The 17,729-nt window shown below is 38.5% G+C and overlaps 1 protein-coding gene across 7 annotated transcripts in view; it reads left to right on the top strand.

Moving 5' to 3' along the window:
* The window catches only part of AGBL3 (AGBL carboxypeptidase 3), a 59,498-nt gene that overhangs the window by 6,891 nt on the left and 34,878 nt on the right, over positions 1 to 17,729 (top strand). For 5 of the 7 annotated variants that reach the window (XR_006601413.1, XM_013050250.2, XM_004741721.3 and 2 more), the window contains exons 5-9: positions 6,135 to 6,242; positions 8,717 to 8,855; positions 10,476 to 11,255; positions 16,286 to 16,448; positions 17,590 to 17,716. Coding sequence is in view for 5 of the 7 variants with exons in the window: in XM_013050250.2 (XP_012905704.1) it covers positions 6,135 to 6,242; positions 8,717 to 8,855; positions 10,476 to 11,255; positions 16,286 to 16,448; positions 17,590 to 17,716 (1,317 nt within the window). In the remaining 2 variants the exon portion in view is untranslated. Of the gene's footprint in view, positions 1 to 6,134; positions 6,243 to 8,716; positions 8,856 to 10,475; positions 11,256 to 16,285; positions 16,449 to 17,589; positions 17,717 to 17,729 lie in introns of those variants that run through there. The other 2 variants (XR_006601414.1, XM_045063003.1) reach the window with 2 other exon arrangements.

Here is a 17,729-nt window from a genome sequence, read left to right on the forward strand (position 1 = left end):
ATATGAAGTCTTTGAAATCTGGCGTGCATTTACACTTGCAATTTAGCTCAGATCAGCCACATTTCAAGTGTTCAGAAGCCACATGTGCTTGAAAGAGGGACTTAAAACATGTGCCAGAATTTTGTAATTCTAAACAATTCGAAATAGCGTGACTGTTCCGGTCACATCCAAAGTCCTGTATGAAGTGAGGTCACGGACAGAGCATGCCAGATGGCGGTGCAGTCTTGCTCCTGTTTGCTCCCTGTCTCTTGCTCCCCGCTACCCCCGCTGAATATCTTTCTTCTCTTCTGTTCATCTTTATCCTCTTTTGCCTTTCTTCCTCCCATTTTTCCGCTTCTCTTCCTCTCTTATTTTTTATATCTTTATGTCTCTGTCTTTTTTTCTCTCCTTACCTTCTTTCTGCTTCTTTCCTTTAATGTATGTTTTATGGACCCAAAGAGGGCATCGTTTAGTGACTATTTTTGTGTTTCGGTATATATGCAGTCCCAAATTCAGTTTTCATTCAGTGTGTTTCAGCCTTGTCTTCCCAGTCCTCACACCCAAATAACAGAAACCTTCCCATTGCCCGTCACCTCCTCAGTGCCACTGTTTTTCACTTTGTGTTGATTGTAGCACATACGTGATTGCTGGGTGGAGATCTTCTTAGACATTCACTAGCGAACAAAATTAAAAAACAGCTATACTTGCTCTAATTGTATTTACTATATTGCTTACTTAAATCAGATGCTACTTGGGCATTCTTATAAACTAAGTTATCTCTTTATATTACCTAGTAAACAGAGAAAGAGGGGAAAAGAGAAGTGCCTCCCTCCCGTTCCCTCTCCCCCTCTCCACATACATATGCTTCAGAAGACTTCAGGTCAAAAGTTCTCAGCTGGTGGTTTATGCCCCTCTGGCCATACGGTCAAGTCAGGCTGTCTGATTCTGCCAAATGAAAGCCAGCAGTAAACAAACTGCCCATGGTGGGTACCAGGGGACTTTCAGACTTTAAATAGCACATTATAAATCTTACTCTCTTTATCTTGGCCAACTGTCAAAGCTAGATATCCAGACTTTCCCAGCTATAAAAAGAACTTTTCCAGTTCAGCTACAAATGAACGCTGTCCTACACAATCATATATCTTGAAAGTCTTTCCATATTAGCTCATATATACCAGTCTCTTTTTTTCATAAATTAGTTCCTTATAAACAATACTTTTTTTAACTGGTCTCTTATCAGTGAGTTTTAGAGGTTTCCAGTTTTTGGCTCTGACAAAGAGAACTTCATAAACATTCTTTTATATGTGTCCGTGTGTGTGTGTGTGTGTGTGTGTGTATGACAGTTGTAGAGTAAATTTCTGGAGTTTCTGGTTAAAAGGATACTACCAAATTGCCCTTCAAAAGGAACTATAACAATGTACAGTCATAAAAAATTTGTATGAGTGTGGTTGGTGGTCTTCAAGATTACCCTCAGGTTCAATGATTATAGAAGGACTCCTAGAACTCAAAAAAAAAAAAAAAAAAAAAAAAAAAAAAAAAAAAAAGCTGTTAAACTCATGGTTTTGGTTTATTACATTGAAATGATACATATTAAAATCATCAAAGGTTAAAAAAAATCAGCAAATGCAAAAGAGACATAGACTAGAGTCTAGGAGAGATCAGGTACAAGCTTCCAGTTGTCCCCCGCAATGGAATCTTATAGACAGTGTTTAATACTCCCAGCCATGGGGCGCCTGGGTGGCTCAGTGGGTTAAAGCCTCTGCTTTCGGCTCAGGTCATGATCTCAGGGTCATGGGATCGAGCCCCACATCGGGCTCTCTGCTCAGCAGGGAGCCTGCTTCCTCCTCTCTCTCTGCCTGCCTCTCTGCCTACTTGTGATCTCTGTCTGTCAAATAAATAAATAAAATCATTAAAAAAAAAAAAAAAAAAAACTCCCAGCCATGATGTGATAACACACATGAAGTTTTGCCAGTCAGGAAAGGTCATCCAAGCTTTGGTGTCTATGATGTCTTTTAGGGGCTAGTCCTATCTCCATGGAGTACCCATATGGCCGACCTTAGTTATTCAGTCTCTAGCCTTTCCTGTTAAGGTGGATAGCATATGGTGTTAAGTCCCTTTACCATAAGTCACATTATTAATTATCTGGTATGACCCAAAGCCCCAGGTAGACAGATAAATTCTTATTAAGCAGGATATTCCAAAGTCTGAGAAGTTACCTTCTAGGAGTTTCACAAGGGTGAAACCTTTCTTTGGTGAATACAGAGTTTGGACAACCCAGGCTTGTTGAATTAATCCTTTACTATGCAATGAGAGGGCCTGTGTGCCCACAGACTCACAAACACTGTTTAGTTAAACCTGATTTGCAGCAGTCTGATACTGTTTCATATATGTTGTTTTTTAACATGTATATTCTTTATTTATGAGTGACATTGGAAATCTTTACATATATGTATTGACTGTTTTAGTTTTTATATTTATTTTATTATGGTAAAAACACTTAACATGAGGGCTACCCTCAGCAGATGTTTAAGTGTGCGATGCAGTACTGTCAGCTAGAGGCACAGAGTTGTTACAGAGTTTATTCATCCTGCATTTTTTTATAAGATTTTATTTATTTGACATAGATACAGCAAGAGAGGGAACACAAGCAGGAGGTGGGGGAGAGGGAGAAGCAGGCTTCCTGCTAAGCAGGGCCCCTGACACGGGGCTCGATCCCAGGACCCTGGGGTCATGACTTGGGCTGAGGGTCTCTCAACGACTGACCACCCAGGCACCCCCATCCTGCATTACTGAAGCTTTGAATGTGTTGATGAGAAGCTCCTCATTTTCCCCTCCCACTTGGCTCCTGGCCCTGTGACCACCGTTGCGCTTTCTGATTCTGAGTTTGACTATTTTAGATATTTTATATAAAGTAGAATCGTGTGGTATTTGTCCTTCTGTACAGACTAACTTCATTTAGCCACATGTCCTCAGGGTTCATCCGTGTTGTTGCATATCGCAGGATTTCCTTTTTTAGGACTGAATAATATTTCTCTCTCTCTCTCTCTCCCTCTCTATGCCTTCTCTCCCTCCCTGCCGCCCTCTCCCTGTGTGTGTAGCACATTCTCTTTGTATCATTTATACCTTGATGGACATTCAGATTGTCTCCACATCTTAGCTATTGTGCACAGTACTGCAGTGAATGTGGGAGTGCCAGTATCTAATATCTCTTCAAGATCCTAATTTCAGGGGCGCCTGGGTGGCTCAGTGGGTTAAGCCGCTGCCTTCAGCTCAGGTCATGATCTCAGGGTCCTGGGATCGAGTCCCGCATCAGGCTCTCTGCTCGGCAGTGAGCCTGCTTCCTCCTCTCTCTCTCTCTCTCTGCCTGCCTGCCTCTCTGCCTACTTGTGATCTCTCTGTGTCAAATAAATAAATAAAATCTTAAAAAAAAAAAAAAAATTCTTAAGATCCTAATTTCAGTTCTTTTGGGTAAATACCTAGTGGTTGGACTGCTGGATGATGTGGCCACCTGGGAAATGCAAATTCATACCACATCAAAATCCCACTTTACACATACTGGCATAACGGGGGTTGAAATCTGGTAACACATGTTGATAAGAAATTAAACATATGTCCCCCAAAAACTTACATGTAAGTGTTAATATAGCAACGTTATTCCAAATAGCCAAAAGACTACATTTTACATTTGAACTTAAACTAAGCACTAAGCAATGATGACAGCGTAGAGCATAAGCTACCGATGGATGTAACATTGGTTCACAGCTTTGCATTGTCAACTAAAACAGAAGCTATGTATGTCTGAAAATTTAGAATTCCTACCTCAGGATCTACAACCAAGAGGAATGTGGGCACATGTGTTCCAAGGAACACGCATAACACTTTTCACAGAACCATTGTTCATAATGGCGTCAACCTGAAACGACCTGAATGTCCATTATAAGAAGAAGTAGATAAATAAGTTATAGCGTTTTTTATGTAGTAACATATTGCATAGCAATGAAAAATGAACAAATTACAGCAACGCTTCACAAAATGGATTGATTTCACAAATATGTGAAAAAAGAGAAGAATGTGTATTATGGAATTCAACTTATGTAGGTATTAAAACAGGCAAAACAAAGCTATAGTTTCATGTCAATATATTTATGCATATATGTGAATATGCAGATTATAAAATTATAAAGGCAGATGAAGAAGCGATTATGTTATGATAAGGTTAATGGTTATAGTTCAAGGGGAAGGAGGAGCAAGTGATTAGAAGGGGGTATGAGTTGGGCTGGCAGTGTAATCTTGATCTAAGTGATAGATACTTTGTGATAAAGCACAGAACTGTATTTCTTTGTTCTTCAGTTTTGTACTTCTCATAAGTATAATTCCTCATAAACATTTTGTTTAAACATTTGGTTTATTTCTGGGCATGTGAATTATGGGTAGAAGTATGTTTCAGTAGATTTTTAAAATGAGCACAAGTAATTGGCCAATTCAGAATAGAATCTGGAACTAGACTAACACATTTAAGACCAAATTATTTTTGATACAGTCACCAAAGCAATCTAGTGGGATAAGTCTTTTTAATAATTGGTGCTATAGCAACCTGGTGTCCATGTAGAAAAAATAAACCTTGACCTTTACCTTTCTCAGCACACAAAAAAATTAATTCAAGATAGATCACAGGACTAAGCGTAAAAGTTAACATCATAATATTCCTTGAAGAAAACAAAGGACAGTATCTTCACAATCAGGATAAGAACAGTTCTAGAGAGGACCCAGAAAGAAAAAAGAAATAATGAAAATAAGTTTGACTTCATCAAAATTTAAAATTTCTCATCAAAAGACATAATTAACAAAATGAAAAGGCAGACCACAGTCTAATATTCCCAGCACATATCTGACAAAGAACTTGTATGCAAACTACATGAATAATTCCTCAAACCAATAATAAAAAGAAAACTAACTAGAAATGGGCAAAAGAGTTGAACAGACATTACATTGCTCAAAGGAAGACATATAATGGCTAATAAATGAGGAAAAGTGTTAAACATGGGAAATGAAAATAAAAAATTACAGTGAGATACCACTTGATACTAGAATGGCAAAATTTTTAAAAATTTTAAAAGCTGATAACTCCAAATATTAAAATGTGGAACACCTGGAACCCTAACACATTGTTGGCATGAGTATAAAACTGTAAAACCACTTCAAAAAAAGGTACAGCACTATGTTTTCTTTTTAATAAAAGAAAATATACATCTATGTATTTGTCAAAACTCATTGAACGTACAGTTAAGATCTGTACATTGCATTATATGTAATATGTAAATTTAACTAAATTTAAAAAAATAGCCACAGGGGTGCCTGGGTGGCTCAATGGGTTAAGCCTCTGCCTTTGGCTCAGGTCATGATTTCAGGGTCCTGGGATTGAGTCCCACATCAGGCTCTCTGCTCAATGGAGAGCCTGTTTTCCCCCCTCTCTCTGCCTGCTGCTCTGCGTACTTGTGATCTGTCAAATAAATAAATAGAATCTTAAAAAAAAAAAATAGCCACGATTCTTCATCCATGTATCTTCACCTTTTGTAATGTCATCTTGTGTCTCCTGCTATCAAGAAGTGTCTTTTCAGGGCACCTGGGTGGCTCAGTGGGTTAAGCCACTGCCTTCAGCTCAGGTCATGATCTTGGGGTCCTGGGATCGAGCCCCACATCGGGCTCTCTGCTCAGTGGGGAGTCTGCTTCCCTCTCTCTCTCTCTCTGCCTGCCTCTCTGCCTACTTGTGATCTCTGTCTGTCAAATAAATAAATAAATAAAATCTTAAAAAAAAAAAAAAGAAGTGTCTTTTCCCCAAACCTTGAAATGGGATGGCCTGATTTGCTTTAGCAAAACCAAGTGTGGCATAAGCAACAGCATGTCATTATTGACCTAGGTCTCGAATGTCTATGTACTTCTGCTTTGTCTTAAACCCTGTCCAGCCACCATGGAACCATCCATAGCTAGCTTGCTGGATGGTTGAAAGAGAGAAAGCCTGGATAAGTAGGCCCTGTGTAAAACACTAAATATTAGCCTGGATATACTGATGGATAATTTGAAAACATGCAATAAAAAATTTCCTGTTTTATTTTAAGTAGTAGTATTGAAATCAAGTTTTCTCTTTGTTTTTCCAGATTGGACTCCTTCTTTTCCTGAGCCAGTGTACACCCCAACAGGCCTAGAGATGGAACCCCTTTATCCAAACTCCAAGGAAAACACTGTAGTTTATCTAGCTGAAGATGGTGGGTACATAATGGGACATGTTGCTCTAAAATATAATTTGGTACCTGGATTCATCCCTTAATTATATTTGTTTTGCTGCTTATAATGGAAACTGCAGATTACCAGGAAGTCCCTTTCTCCATCACGATGTTTGGTTACAGACGGACTGAAATCTGGACTCAGTGCTGATTATATTCTTGACGGTGTACGGCAGCTTATGCAAAGTTACTTTAAAATAGAACCTATTGCCCACTACAATGGAGAGTTATATTTAGAAGGAATTACGCTTCACGTCAGTTTTCAAAGATAAACCCACTGGAGTGTTCTACAACTATTGTTGCTGCTCTATTTATAGGTCACATTTGTGCAATCTGTCAGGTGAACTTCTTTTCATTTCATGCCAGTTTGTTAGTTTCTTGAGGTTTCATCATTAAAAGGGAAGATACCCCACACTGCAAGTAACATCTAAGATTGTATCTCCGGAAAGTTTTCTTTTCTTTTTTTTTTTTTTAAAGATTTTATTTATTTGACAGATAGAGATCTGTCAGAGATCAGTAGGCAGAGAGGCAGGCAGAGAGAGAGGGGGAAGCAGGCTCCCTGCTGATCAGAGAGCCCGATGCGGGGCTCGATCCCAGGACCCTGAGATCATGACCTGAGCCGAAAGCAGAGGCTTAACCCACTGAGCCACCTAGGCGCCCCACCGGAAAGTTTTCTTAACAGTCAGTATCAATATTTGTACTTGGAGAACCCTAGGAACGCGAAATCTCATATCCGCTTTAGGATAGTATGCTAGCAAACATAGATGTCTCAGCCTATAGCCTAACCTTTGTAAGGAAGTATGGGACTCCTGCACAGTTTCACCGTCAGAGTTCTAGATCTTAAGATAACTTCCAGGGAACATATGTATTTTATCTAAAGGGCTGGCAAAACAGAAGAATTTATAAGGATTGTTTCCTATATAGTAAACAATTCTAGAAATCCTATACTCACGTATTTTTTAACAACTAGGGTAAAGACACGCATCTCTGATTTTTTTAATTTAATTTCAAATATTTACATGGCTAACCTGCCTTAGAACTTCCACACATTTCAACTCTATGTGTGTGTGTGTGTGTGTGTATACATATTTTTATACATATACACACACACATATATTTTTTTTCAAAGTCTCCTGTTAATCCCAACATCTGGGTTATCTTGGGGTTTGTTGAAAATGTGTGTGTGTGTGTGTGTGTGTGTGACTGTAGATCACATTTTTCCTGCTTTTCTTCATGCTTCATAATTTTTCCTAATCCTATGCAGGACATTGTGAAAGATATGTAGTAGGAGTCTGTATTATGTTCTTTTTAAAAATTATGCCAAATTTTGTTCTGGTAGGCAGCTAAGTTGCTGGCAGATTATTTTGCTTCTTTCAGGTTTGATTTTATTTTTTTAATTTACTTTTTTTTATTTTAGTCCTTTATTTATTTGAGAGAGAGAGAGAGGGAACATGAGGAGCAGCGGAGGGAGGGGCAGGCTCCCTCCTGAGCGGGAAGCCTGATCGGGGCCCTGTCCTAGGACCCTGAGATCATGACCTGAGCTGAAAGCAGACACTTAACCAACTGAGCCACCCACCCTGGTTTTATGTATTTATTTTTTTAAATAAGGACAGATCTGTTTTCATTTTGTCTTAGTCATTTGGTCCTAGGTCATTGTCCTTGCCCCTGGATGTGGTACACCTAACCTGCAGCCTTTCTGGAGCCGTGATTGAATGGCTGAGGTATTCAATGAAGTCTTTCCATTCTGAATGGTTTAGAATTACGGTATATTCTCGAATGGTATATCTGATATCTCAGCCCCACAGTAACACTCTCTTACCTTGTTGAGTCTCATCCTGTGCTTCTACAGCCAAGCCCCCAGCCAAGGACTGGGGAACCACCGTGTAGGCTGTTGAGGCCCTTCGTCTATGTAGCTTTCTTCTCCCTGGTGTCCTGCCTTAGACGTTTCAGCAGCCCCACACAACTCCCTTGCCTCCTCAGCTCAGTAAGACTGCTCCACGACTATTCGTAAGTGCCACCTGCCTAAGAGGTAGTTAGACGGTATTCCCAGGAAGAAAGCCAGCGTTAGACATGGCCTTACTTGATGTATTTTTTTTTTTCAAACCCTCTAGTATATATGTTATCCAGATGTGTGAAAATCGCTCATTTTCTTTGGCCCAGCTTTATAGCTAGTTATGGTGGAAGGGCTAGTTCAGATCCAATTACTCCATAATAATCAGAAGCAGAATAAATATTTTTAATGTGAAAAAAGTACATGAATTTATTTTGGGCATTGCTTTTCCAGTCTGAATGCACTTAGACTTTTTTATTTCAACAAATCTGTTTATTAGTGGCAAGTTACTTTAAAATTTTAAATCCTTAGTGACACTTCAGTTAGACCGTGTTTCCAAATTCTATGCAGAATAATCTGTATACTTTAGACACGGCTTGACATTACGATCTTTTTCTGCCATCAGCTTACAAGGAGCCCTGTTTTGTGTACTCCCGAGTAGGGGGCAACCGAACATCCCTGAAGCCGCCTGCGGACGACTATAATGATACTTTGACGTTTGAAGCAAGGTTTGAGAGTGGAAATCTGCAGAAGGTAGTCAAAGTGTAGGTTTTAATTATTTTTATTTGAGAAGCTAGACTGTCAGCTGTTTATTATTTCCTGTATTAGGTACATTAGAGTTGTAGTAGTCCTAAATGAACTGCAGTTCCCTGAGGTATGATGCCAGTTGGAGACGATTTCAAAGGAGGTACAAAAGGTTCACATTCTGGACTCACTCTGAACTTGAGTCAAACAGGTTTCTGTACTGTAAATTTTTTTTTAAAGATTTTGTTTATTTATTTGACAGAGATCACAAGTAGGCAGAGAGGCAGGCAGAGAGGGGAGGAAGCAGGCTCCCCGCAGAGCAGAGAGCCTGATGCGGGGCTCGATCCCAGGACCCTGGGATCATGACCTGAGCTGAAGGCAGAGGCTTTAACCCACTGAGCCACCCAGGGTACTCCTATACTGTACATTTTTAATACACCAGTATGAACTGTCCTAGAGATACATGCACACTGCTTCTCAAACTTTTTAATGGAATAATATTTGAGATGAATGTTCCATTAGATATGTTTGCGAGCATGAATCTATTCCAAGGGCATTCTTTAAGAGATGTTTTTACTATTAAAAAAACTTAAGTACAGGGGCGCCTGGGTTTTTACTATTAAAAAAACTTAAGTACAGGGGCGCCTGGGTGGCTCAGTGGGTTAAAGCCTCTGCCTTCGGCTCTGGTCATGATCCCGGGGTTCTGGGATCTAGCCCCGCATTGGGCTCTCTGCTCGGCAGGGAGCCTGCTTCCTCATCTCTCTCTGCCTCTCTGCCTGCTTGTGATCTCTGTCTGTCAAAAAATAAATAAAATCTTAAAAAAAAAAACAAAACTTAAGTACAGAGAATAATATTGTTCTCCATTAGCCCTCACTTACCCATCACCTAGATGCAACAACTATGGTTTTGCATTATTCATTTCACCTAATCATAGGTCACTGTTGATAACACAAGCATACACACAAAGGAAGTACATAGTGCTGATGGAATAGAAGGTTACTTGGTAAAGAAAAAGTCACAATGACCCCAGTAAGATCGTGTGTGTATATGTGTAGAAAACAAATGTACCAGTAAAATTATTTTTACCTTTAAGTAACCTCAGTGACTAAGTATGGGGAATGCAGATGGTTTGTAAAGACAGTCCTTGAAGAGTTTCAAATTTTTTAATGTATGTGGTTGTATTAACTTATATGTTTTAAATCTTTCTCAGTGATAGTATCTCAGATCCCTAGAGTCTGAATCTAACAGAAAGCAGGAATATATATCTGAAGTTTAAAAAGGGACATTGGACTTTAATTCAGTTTCAGGAGCACTTTAATCACTTCTTTTATAGGAAACATAATTGGGTTGAAATATAGACTTTTTTATCAAATGCCCATTTTAATGTACTCTCTTGATTTACAAAAAAAAAAAAAAAGGCTTTGGAGAATTAACACAGAAGCAGTGTCACATCCAATAAAAAAGAAAATTTCAAAACTTTTATCTTTTACAATTACTTGCTATTGGATGCTGCCTAAATAAACAGCTTCAGGGGAAAAGGCTTTCTGTGAACAGGTAAAAGTAAAATAATTTTCCTTATTTAATTTAAACTTGAATGCCATTTTTATATTTTATGTGTTTCTTTTCCTTCCTTATATTAGGGCAGAATATGAGTACCAGTTGACCCTGCGCCCTGACCTCTTCACAAATAAACACACCCAGTGGTACTATTTCCAAGTCACTAATACCCAAGCAGGAATAGTCTACAGATTCACTATCATCAATTTCACTAAGCCTGCTAGTCTTTACAATCGGGGTATGCGCCCACTGTTTTACTCTGAAAAAGAAGCCAAGACTCATAATATTGGCTGGCAGAGAATAGGAGACCAAATCAAGTATTACAGGAACAACCAGGGACAAGAGGGGCGCCATTATTTCTCTCTCACATGGACATTTCAGTTTCCACACAACAAAGACACCTGCTACTTTGCTCACTGCTATCCATATACTTACACCAACCTGCAAGAATACCTTTCTGCTATCAATCACGACTCCGTACGGTCCAAGTTTTGTAAAATACGTGTCTTGTGCCACACAATGGCTAGGAACATGGTGTATGTATTAACGATCACCACTCCCTTGAAGAACACGGACTCAAGAAAACGAAAGGCTGTGATTCTGACTGCAAGGGTCCATCCAGGAGAAACCAACAGCTCTTGGATCATGAAAGGCTTCCTAGATTATATTTTAGGAAACTCGAGCGATGCGCAGTTGCTTCGGGACACTTTCATCTTCAAGGTGGTACCCATGCTGAATCCAGATGGCGTGATTGTGGGAAATTATCGTTGTTCCTTGGCTGGACGAGATTTAAACCGTAACTATACATCTCTCCTGAAGGAATCCTTTCCTTCTGTTTGGTATACCCGGAACATGATCCATAGGTAAAATAAGCCTCGAATTACCTCTCTGCTTATTTAGTAAACTTGGTAGTGAGATTTTCGCTCTTACCATCCCATTCCTTTTACTCTAGCTTTTAAGGTTGCTTAACTGATAGTTTAACTATAGCTACTTAATTTTTTCCCGTTCTCTCCACTCTTCTCTCTGGCTTTATGCCACTGGATTCACTAGCCTTTTCTTAAATAATGAATAAACTTCTGGAACATTTTAATTGCTTTGTGAAACTTATAGTGAAATTTTCATTATCCCAAATCTGGTTTCTTGCTAAAGGTGACGCTGATACTTAGTTTGGGATGCTTGAATCTCTTACATGTGGAAATTAATTCTATCTCACAGGGCTTCCCGGCACTATGTTGATCATACATTGCTCTTTTTTTTTTTTTTTTAAGATTTTATTTATTCATCTGACAGAGAGAGATCACAAGTAGGCAGAGAGGCAGGCAGAGAGAGAGGAGGAAGTAGGCTCTCCACTGAGCAGAGAGCCTGATGTGGGACTCGATCCCAGGACCCCAGGATCATGACCCGAGCCCAAGGCAGAGTCTTAACCCACTGAGCCACCCAGGTGCCCCCATACATTGCTCTTTGATGAGACTTTTTTTATTGTTTTTAATTTTAATTCCAGTATGGTTAACATACAATGTTAGTTTCAGGTGTACAGTATAGTGATTCAATGATTCTGTACATTACATAGTACTTATCATGATAAGTGTACTCTTTTTTTTTATGCTGATCTTCTTTTTTTTTTAATTAATTTATTTATTTATTTGACAGAGATCACAAGTAGGCAGAGAGGCAGGCAGAGAGAGAGGAGGAAGCAGGCTCCCTGCTGAGCAGAGAGCCCGACGTGGGGCTCGATTCCAGGACCCTGGGATCATGACCTGAGCCGAAGGCAGCGGCTTTAAGCCACTGAGCCACCCAGGCGCCCCGATAAGTGTACTCTTTATTAAGATAAGTCTTGGGGCGTCTGGGTGGCTCAGTGGATTAAGCCTCTGCCTTTGGCTCAGGTCATGATCCCAGGGTCCTGGGTTCGAGCCCCACATCTGGCTCTCTGCTCAGTGGGGAGCCTGCTTCCTCCTCTCTCCTCCCTCTCTCTTTCTCTTTCTCTGTGACCTGTCAAATAAATAAACTTTAAAAATAAAAAGATAAGTCTTTTTGACTATCAGGTTACATAGTCATTAAAACTTTAATAAATAATAGTCTTATTTCCCCCAGAAAAAAAATTAAATAGCTTTAAATTTTCCAAAGAACCCAGAACAGTAAATGTGCATAGTATTTAAATATTTGTTGAGTGGGTGGATTCTTTAATAGTTTCAGGTGATAACAGCCAGAAATAGGCATGTGCTAGAGCAAAAATATTTATTAAAGTCACAGAACCCCATTCCAAGTCCAAAGCCCCATAGCCTTTTTGGCTAAGAGAGTGGAGTGGAGTTAAAATATCAGATTGGAATCCTACTATATCATTTACTAACAACGATTTTTTGCCTTCCCAGATATGTGACCTTGAGCAATTTAAAAACAAATCTAAACCTCAGTTTTCTCTTCTATAAAATGGTAATAATAATACTTAGAGGCAGGAGGATTAAATGAGAGAATCATTAATAAAGTGCCCAGAATAAAATATGGGGCATTGAAAGCTCTAAATGTATTTAGTGTTAAGTAAAAAGTTGTTAATGAATCAGATATAGATGTAAAAACTCTTTGTAAACCCTTCTGGAGTACTATTATACAGAGTGTTTATATCCTGATCCCAGGGATACCAGAACCCCCAGTGTAGGTACAAGAACCCTGTTTTAGGTCTGAGGCCCTCAAGGATACCTCCAGTCCGTCAGAGTTGCTGACAGGCTTCAGAAGCACCTAGAAGCATGGCCCCAGCTGTCTCAGTTCAGCCTTAACTTTCACTTCCACGTTAATCCTTCTATCTGCTTACACAGGGAGGGAGTGAAATGCAGATCCCCACAGAAAGGACTGAAAACTCTTGTTCCCATACCCATCACAAACATGGACTCCAGGATTCCCTGCAATTATCTGAGAAATGTTAAGTGATAAAAACAAAAAACAAAAAAAAAAACACCCTTGACTTCCTTATGTAACCGAGGATGGCAAACAACAAAAAGACAGTTAAGTGCAATGTGGTATCCTAGATTGGATTCTGGGACAGAAAAGGTATTAGTGGCAAACTAGCGAAATCCAAGTAAGATTGGGAGTTTAGTTACTAGTGATGTACCGATGTTGGTTTCTTTGTTTTTGAACACTGTACCATGGTTATTGAATTTGCTAACATTAGGGAAAATGGGGTGAGAGATATATGAAAACACTCTTACTATTTTTTGAAATTTTCTGTAATCTAAAATTATTCCAAAAATTTATTTATATATATATATATTCCTTTCCATTATATATAATGGAAAGGAAGTGGAATGGAAAGAAAAAAAAAATATATATATATATATATATGTATATATGAATGAAAGGAAACTGATTAGATATATCTATATCTACTTAGTGCTCTTTGACTTTAAGTATCCCTGGTCCAACACAAGATGGATTATAGGCCAAGGCCCTTTGGCTTGTCTCTATGGAAAATATTTTAAATGTCTCCATTCTCAGATTGCCTTGTAAGAAGGTTAAGGTAGGAATCCATTCAGTTAGTTTCAGAAAGACTTCCAAGAAAGAAAACTCCCTTAATGCAATTAATCATAGTTAGGTAGGGGTGCCTGGGTAGCTCAGTGGGTTGAAGCCTCTGCCTTCAGCTCAGGTCATGATCTCAGGGTCCTGGGATTGAGCCCCACATCAGGCTCTCTGCTCGGCAGGGGACCTGCTTCCTCCTCTCTCTCTGCTTGCCTCTCTGCCTACTTATGATCTCTCTCTGTCAAATAAATCTTTAAAAAAAAATCATAGGTAAGTAGAATAAAAAGTCACATGTGTTGGAAGGAAACAGCTAAGATTTAGTATATTTAAAGAATATGAGAATTAAAAAAAGAATATGAGAATATAGAAAGAGTGGATTTTAGTATAGGATGCTTAGTATAAGATACTTAGACTATCTTAACCTGTGGGTAAGGAAAAAGACCCAAGCCATTTCTCAGGCAGTTAAAATTCATGTAAAATTAGACCCTTTGGAAGTAATGAGATATCTTTGGGAATTACTGAGAAGTTTTTTCTGATTTACATTTTCTGATTACTATATTACTATATTACTAAGAAACTGAAAGATCATTGAAACTGGGGAAATGCGGGCTAAAAACCGTTCAGCATATTTCATATTTAAGGCCCTAACGTGATAATCTTGCTTTATAATCCACTTCTAAAAACTTAAAATGGTATTTTAGTGATTTTATGTCAGTCTTATGTTAACAATTAGAATTTATTGGGCACCAAATAAGAAAAGAGCAGACAATTAATACATGTAACAGACCTCACTTTGGTAGGAATCCATTCAGTTAGTTTCAGAAAGACTTCCAAGAAAGAAAATTACCTTAATGCAATTAATCATAGTTAGGTAAGGGTGCCTGAGATTTCACTATAGTTTAAAGGAGTATTTTTCTGAATAGAAGCTATGCTTTGAATATTTTGGTTTTAGGTTTTAATGTTTTTGTTATGGGAAGTAATACATTTCATATTACTACAAATACCATTGCTAACATTTTTTTTATTTATCCTTCCAGATATAACAAATAGTGTATGTAATATTGGTTAAGTAATATAATGCATAAAGTTTAGAAATATGAAAAAAGGCAAAACCCATCATCCTACTACCTTAATACCACCACTTTTTTTTACCTTTTTAAAGCCTCTCCATTAGGTATTTTCTTTTTTTTTTAGTTTATCAGAAAGAGAGAGAGAGAACACAAGTAGGCAGAGTGGCAGGCAGAGGCAGAGAGAGAAGTAGGTTCCCCACTGAGCAAGGAGCCCAATGCAGGGCTCGATCCCAGGACCCCGGGTTCATGACCTGAGCTGAAGGCAGCAGCTTAACCGACTGAGCCACCCAGGCATCCCTAGTTATTTTCACCAATCAGTTTGGGGACTTATTTTATTTTTTTAAGATTTTATTTATTTATTTGTCAAAGAGAGAGGCTGGCAGGCAGAGGGAGAAGGAGAAGGCTCCCCACTGAGCAAGAAGCTGGATATGGGACTCAGTCCCAGGACACTGGGATCATGACCTGAGCCAAAGGCAGACACTTAACTGACTGAGCCACCCAAGCATCTCTGGGGGCTTATTTTTTTGAATATTGATCATATGCCTAAGTTATAAAAGCTAAGAATTGTGCTCCTAAGAAATGTGTAATAATTTCCTTATTTATTAGGAATTTACCAGAAAAAAATTGAAATTTTGGTACCATTTTTCTCACTTTAATCAAGGGTCGTATAATAATTGGTTGAGCACCAGGTTGTCAGGTTCTCAATTTTTAACAAATATTTGGATACTTGTGTGCATAGCACTGTTCTAGGTGATTTGAAGCATTTCTTACCCTTAACAAGATTAAGTATCAAAAATATGAAGACCTTCCAAGGCGAGTCTCAAGCAAATGGTACCAATATTATGTGCTATAGGACTTCAAAAAAAGAAAAACCTGTGGCCTTCACTAGTCAGGAAGTGAGACATGAAGTCAGCCTTGAGGGCTGAGGGGCAGTATTTGCACTCGTGGAAATGAAGAAAGAAGGTATTGGACCCAGAAAGAGTCTCTGTGAAATCTATTGGGCAAACTAGGAGTGAGCTGTTTCCTTTGTACAATGAAAAACCAGAATAATAAAGCAGAGGGATCCTACTGGAGAGTCTTGGAAGTAAGGCAAATTTTGTGCTTGTAATGGAAGGTAAGCATTCATATTTTATATATAGCTAATGGGAAATTATTATAGATGTCTTAAAATTGTTAAGAATATACGGTCAGGATAAGAGAAAGAAAGGATATAAGAAATTCTATTTATTTGGATAGTAGACTTGTAAACCCATAGAAAAATGCAGAGGTAAAATTTAGTAACTCCTTGTAACTTATTCTTTTTTTTCTCTCGGTAGATTGATGGAGAAACGAGAGGTTATTTTATATTGTGACCTTCATGGCCATAGTAGAAAAGAGAACATCTTCATGTATGGCTGTGATGGTAGTGACAGGTGTAAGTCATTATACTTACAGCAACGGATCTTTCCACTTATGCTGAGCAAAAATTGTCCGGATAAAGTAAGACCATTTAAGATTTTTAACTTTTTCTTTATTACATGTTGCCCACCTGAGACTGCAGAATAGATCACCTTACTCAGTAAATTGCTTTTTTTATTGAGTTCTTTTGACTGGCTTATAGAAATGACCATAAAAAAGCAACTCTGTGGAATGTTTAGTGACCAATAATTTGAAATGTGAAGAAAAAAATGTGCCTTATCCTACCACTATACCTAATGATAAAAGACTGTTTTCCTCCCAAAGTCAGGTACAAGGCCAGGATAGCCACCCTTACCCCTTCCTATTCAGCCTTGTGCTGGAGGTTCTAAGTGCTGAAAGCAAGAGAAAGAAAGAAAAGGCAGACACTTCGGAATAAAGGGGACATGGCTGCCTTCATAGAAAACCCAAAGTAATGCACCAAAAACCCTCCTAGAACTAACAAGTGAGTTTAGCAATGTCCTACCTGACAAGGCCCCCCCTCAGAAATGAACTACATTTCTATATACTCACACTGAACAGTTGGAAACCAAAACTGAAAACGGTACCATTTACCGTAGCTTCAAAATGAATACTTGTGACTGCAAAGAAATAAGGGAGTTTTTTTAGAGGTGATAGAATTGTCCTATATCCTGATTTGCGATAGTGGCTCCACAAATCTATACATGTGTCAAAGTCCTAGAACGCAACACAATTTAATTTCATTGTAAATTTTAAAAATTGCAAAAATTTTGAGACTAACATTATCACAATCTTTCAGGACAGCTTTCCAGTGATTGAGCTTGTGAAAATAAAGCATCCTTGTCTTATTCAAAGCATCTACATTAATCTTTATTCCTAAACATATTTAAGCCCTTTCCTATAAGTTTTTTAAAGTATAAGAGCTTATCCCAACAGTATCAAGAATTAATCAGTGGGTTTTGAATGCATATGTTGCATATAAAAAATAAAATTTATTGCCAGTGTTTTCAAATCTGTACTTCTGAGAAATGTAAATATGTCATCCTTAAAATGAGTTATTTCCTCCGGTTTGGGACTAAAAGCCCCTGAAGCTTTAGAGAGAATTACTGCATATGCACTACTTTCTCATTTTCAACCCTACTTCCTGAGAAAGACATTGTACGCAGGAAAACACATTTTCTCATTTTTATTTGCTTCTTTTTAGTTTTCATTCTCAGCTTGCAAATTTAATGTTCAGAAGAGCAAAGAGGGCACAGGAAGGGTAGTAATGTGGAAAATGGGAATCAGGAACAGCTTTACCATGGAGGCTACTTTTTGTGGATCTACCCTGGGTAAGACCAAGTG

This window comes from Mustela putorius, unplaced genomic scaffold, assembly GCF_011764305.1.
Source record: "Mustela putorius furo isolate JIRA1106 unplaced genomic scaffold, ASM1176430v1.1 tig00003845_pilon_pilon_pilon, whole genome shotgun sequence".
Classification (NCBI taxonomy): domain Eukaryota; kingdom Metazoa; phylum Chordata; class Mammalia; order Carnivora; family Mustelidae; genus Mustela; species Mustela putorius.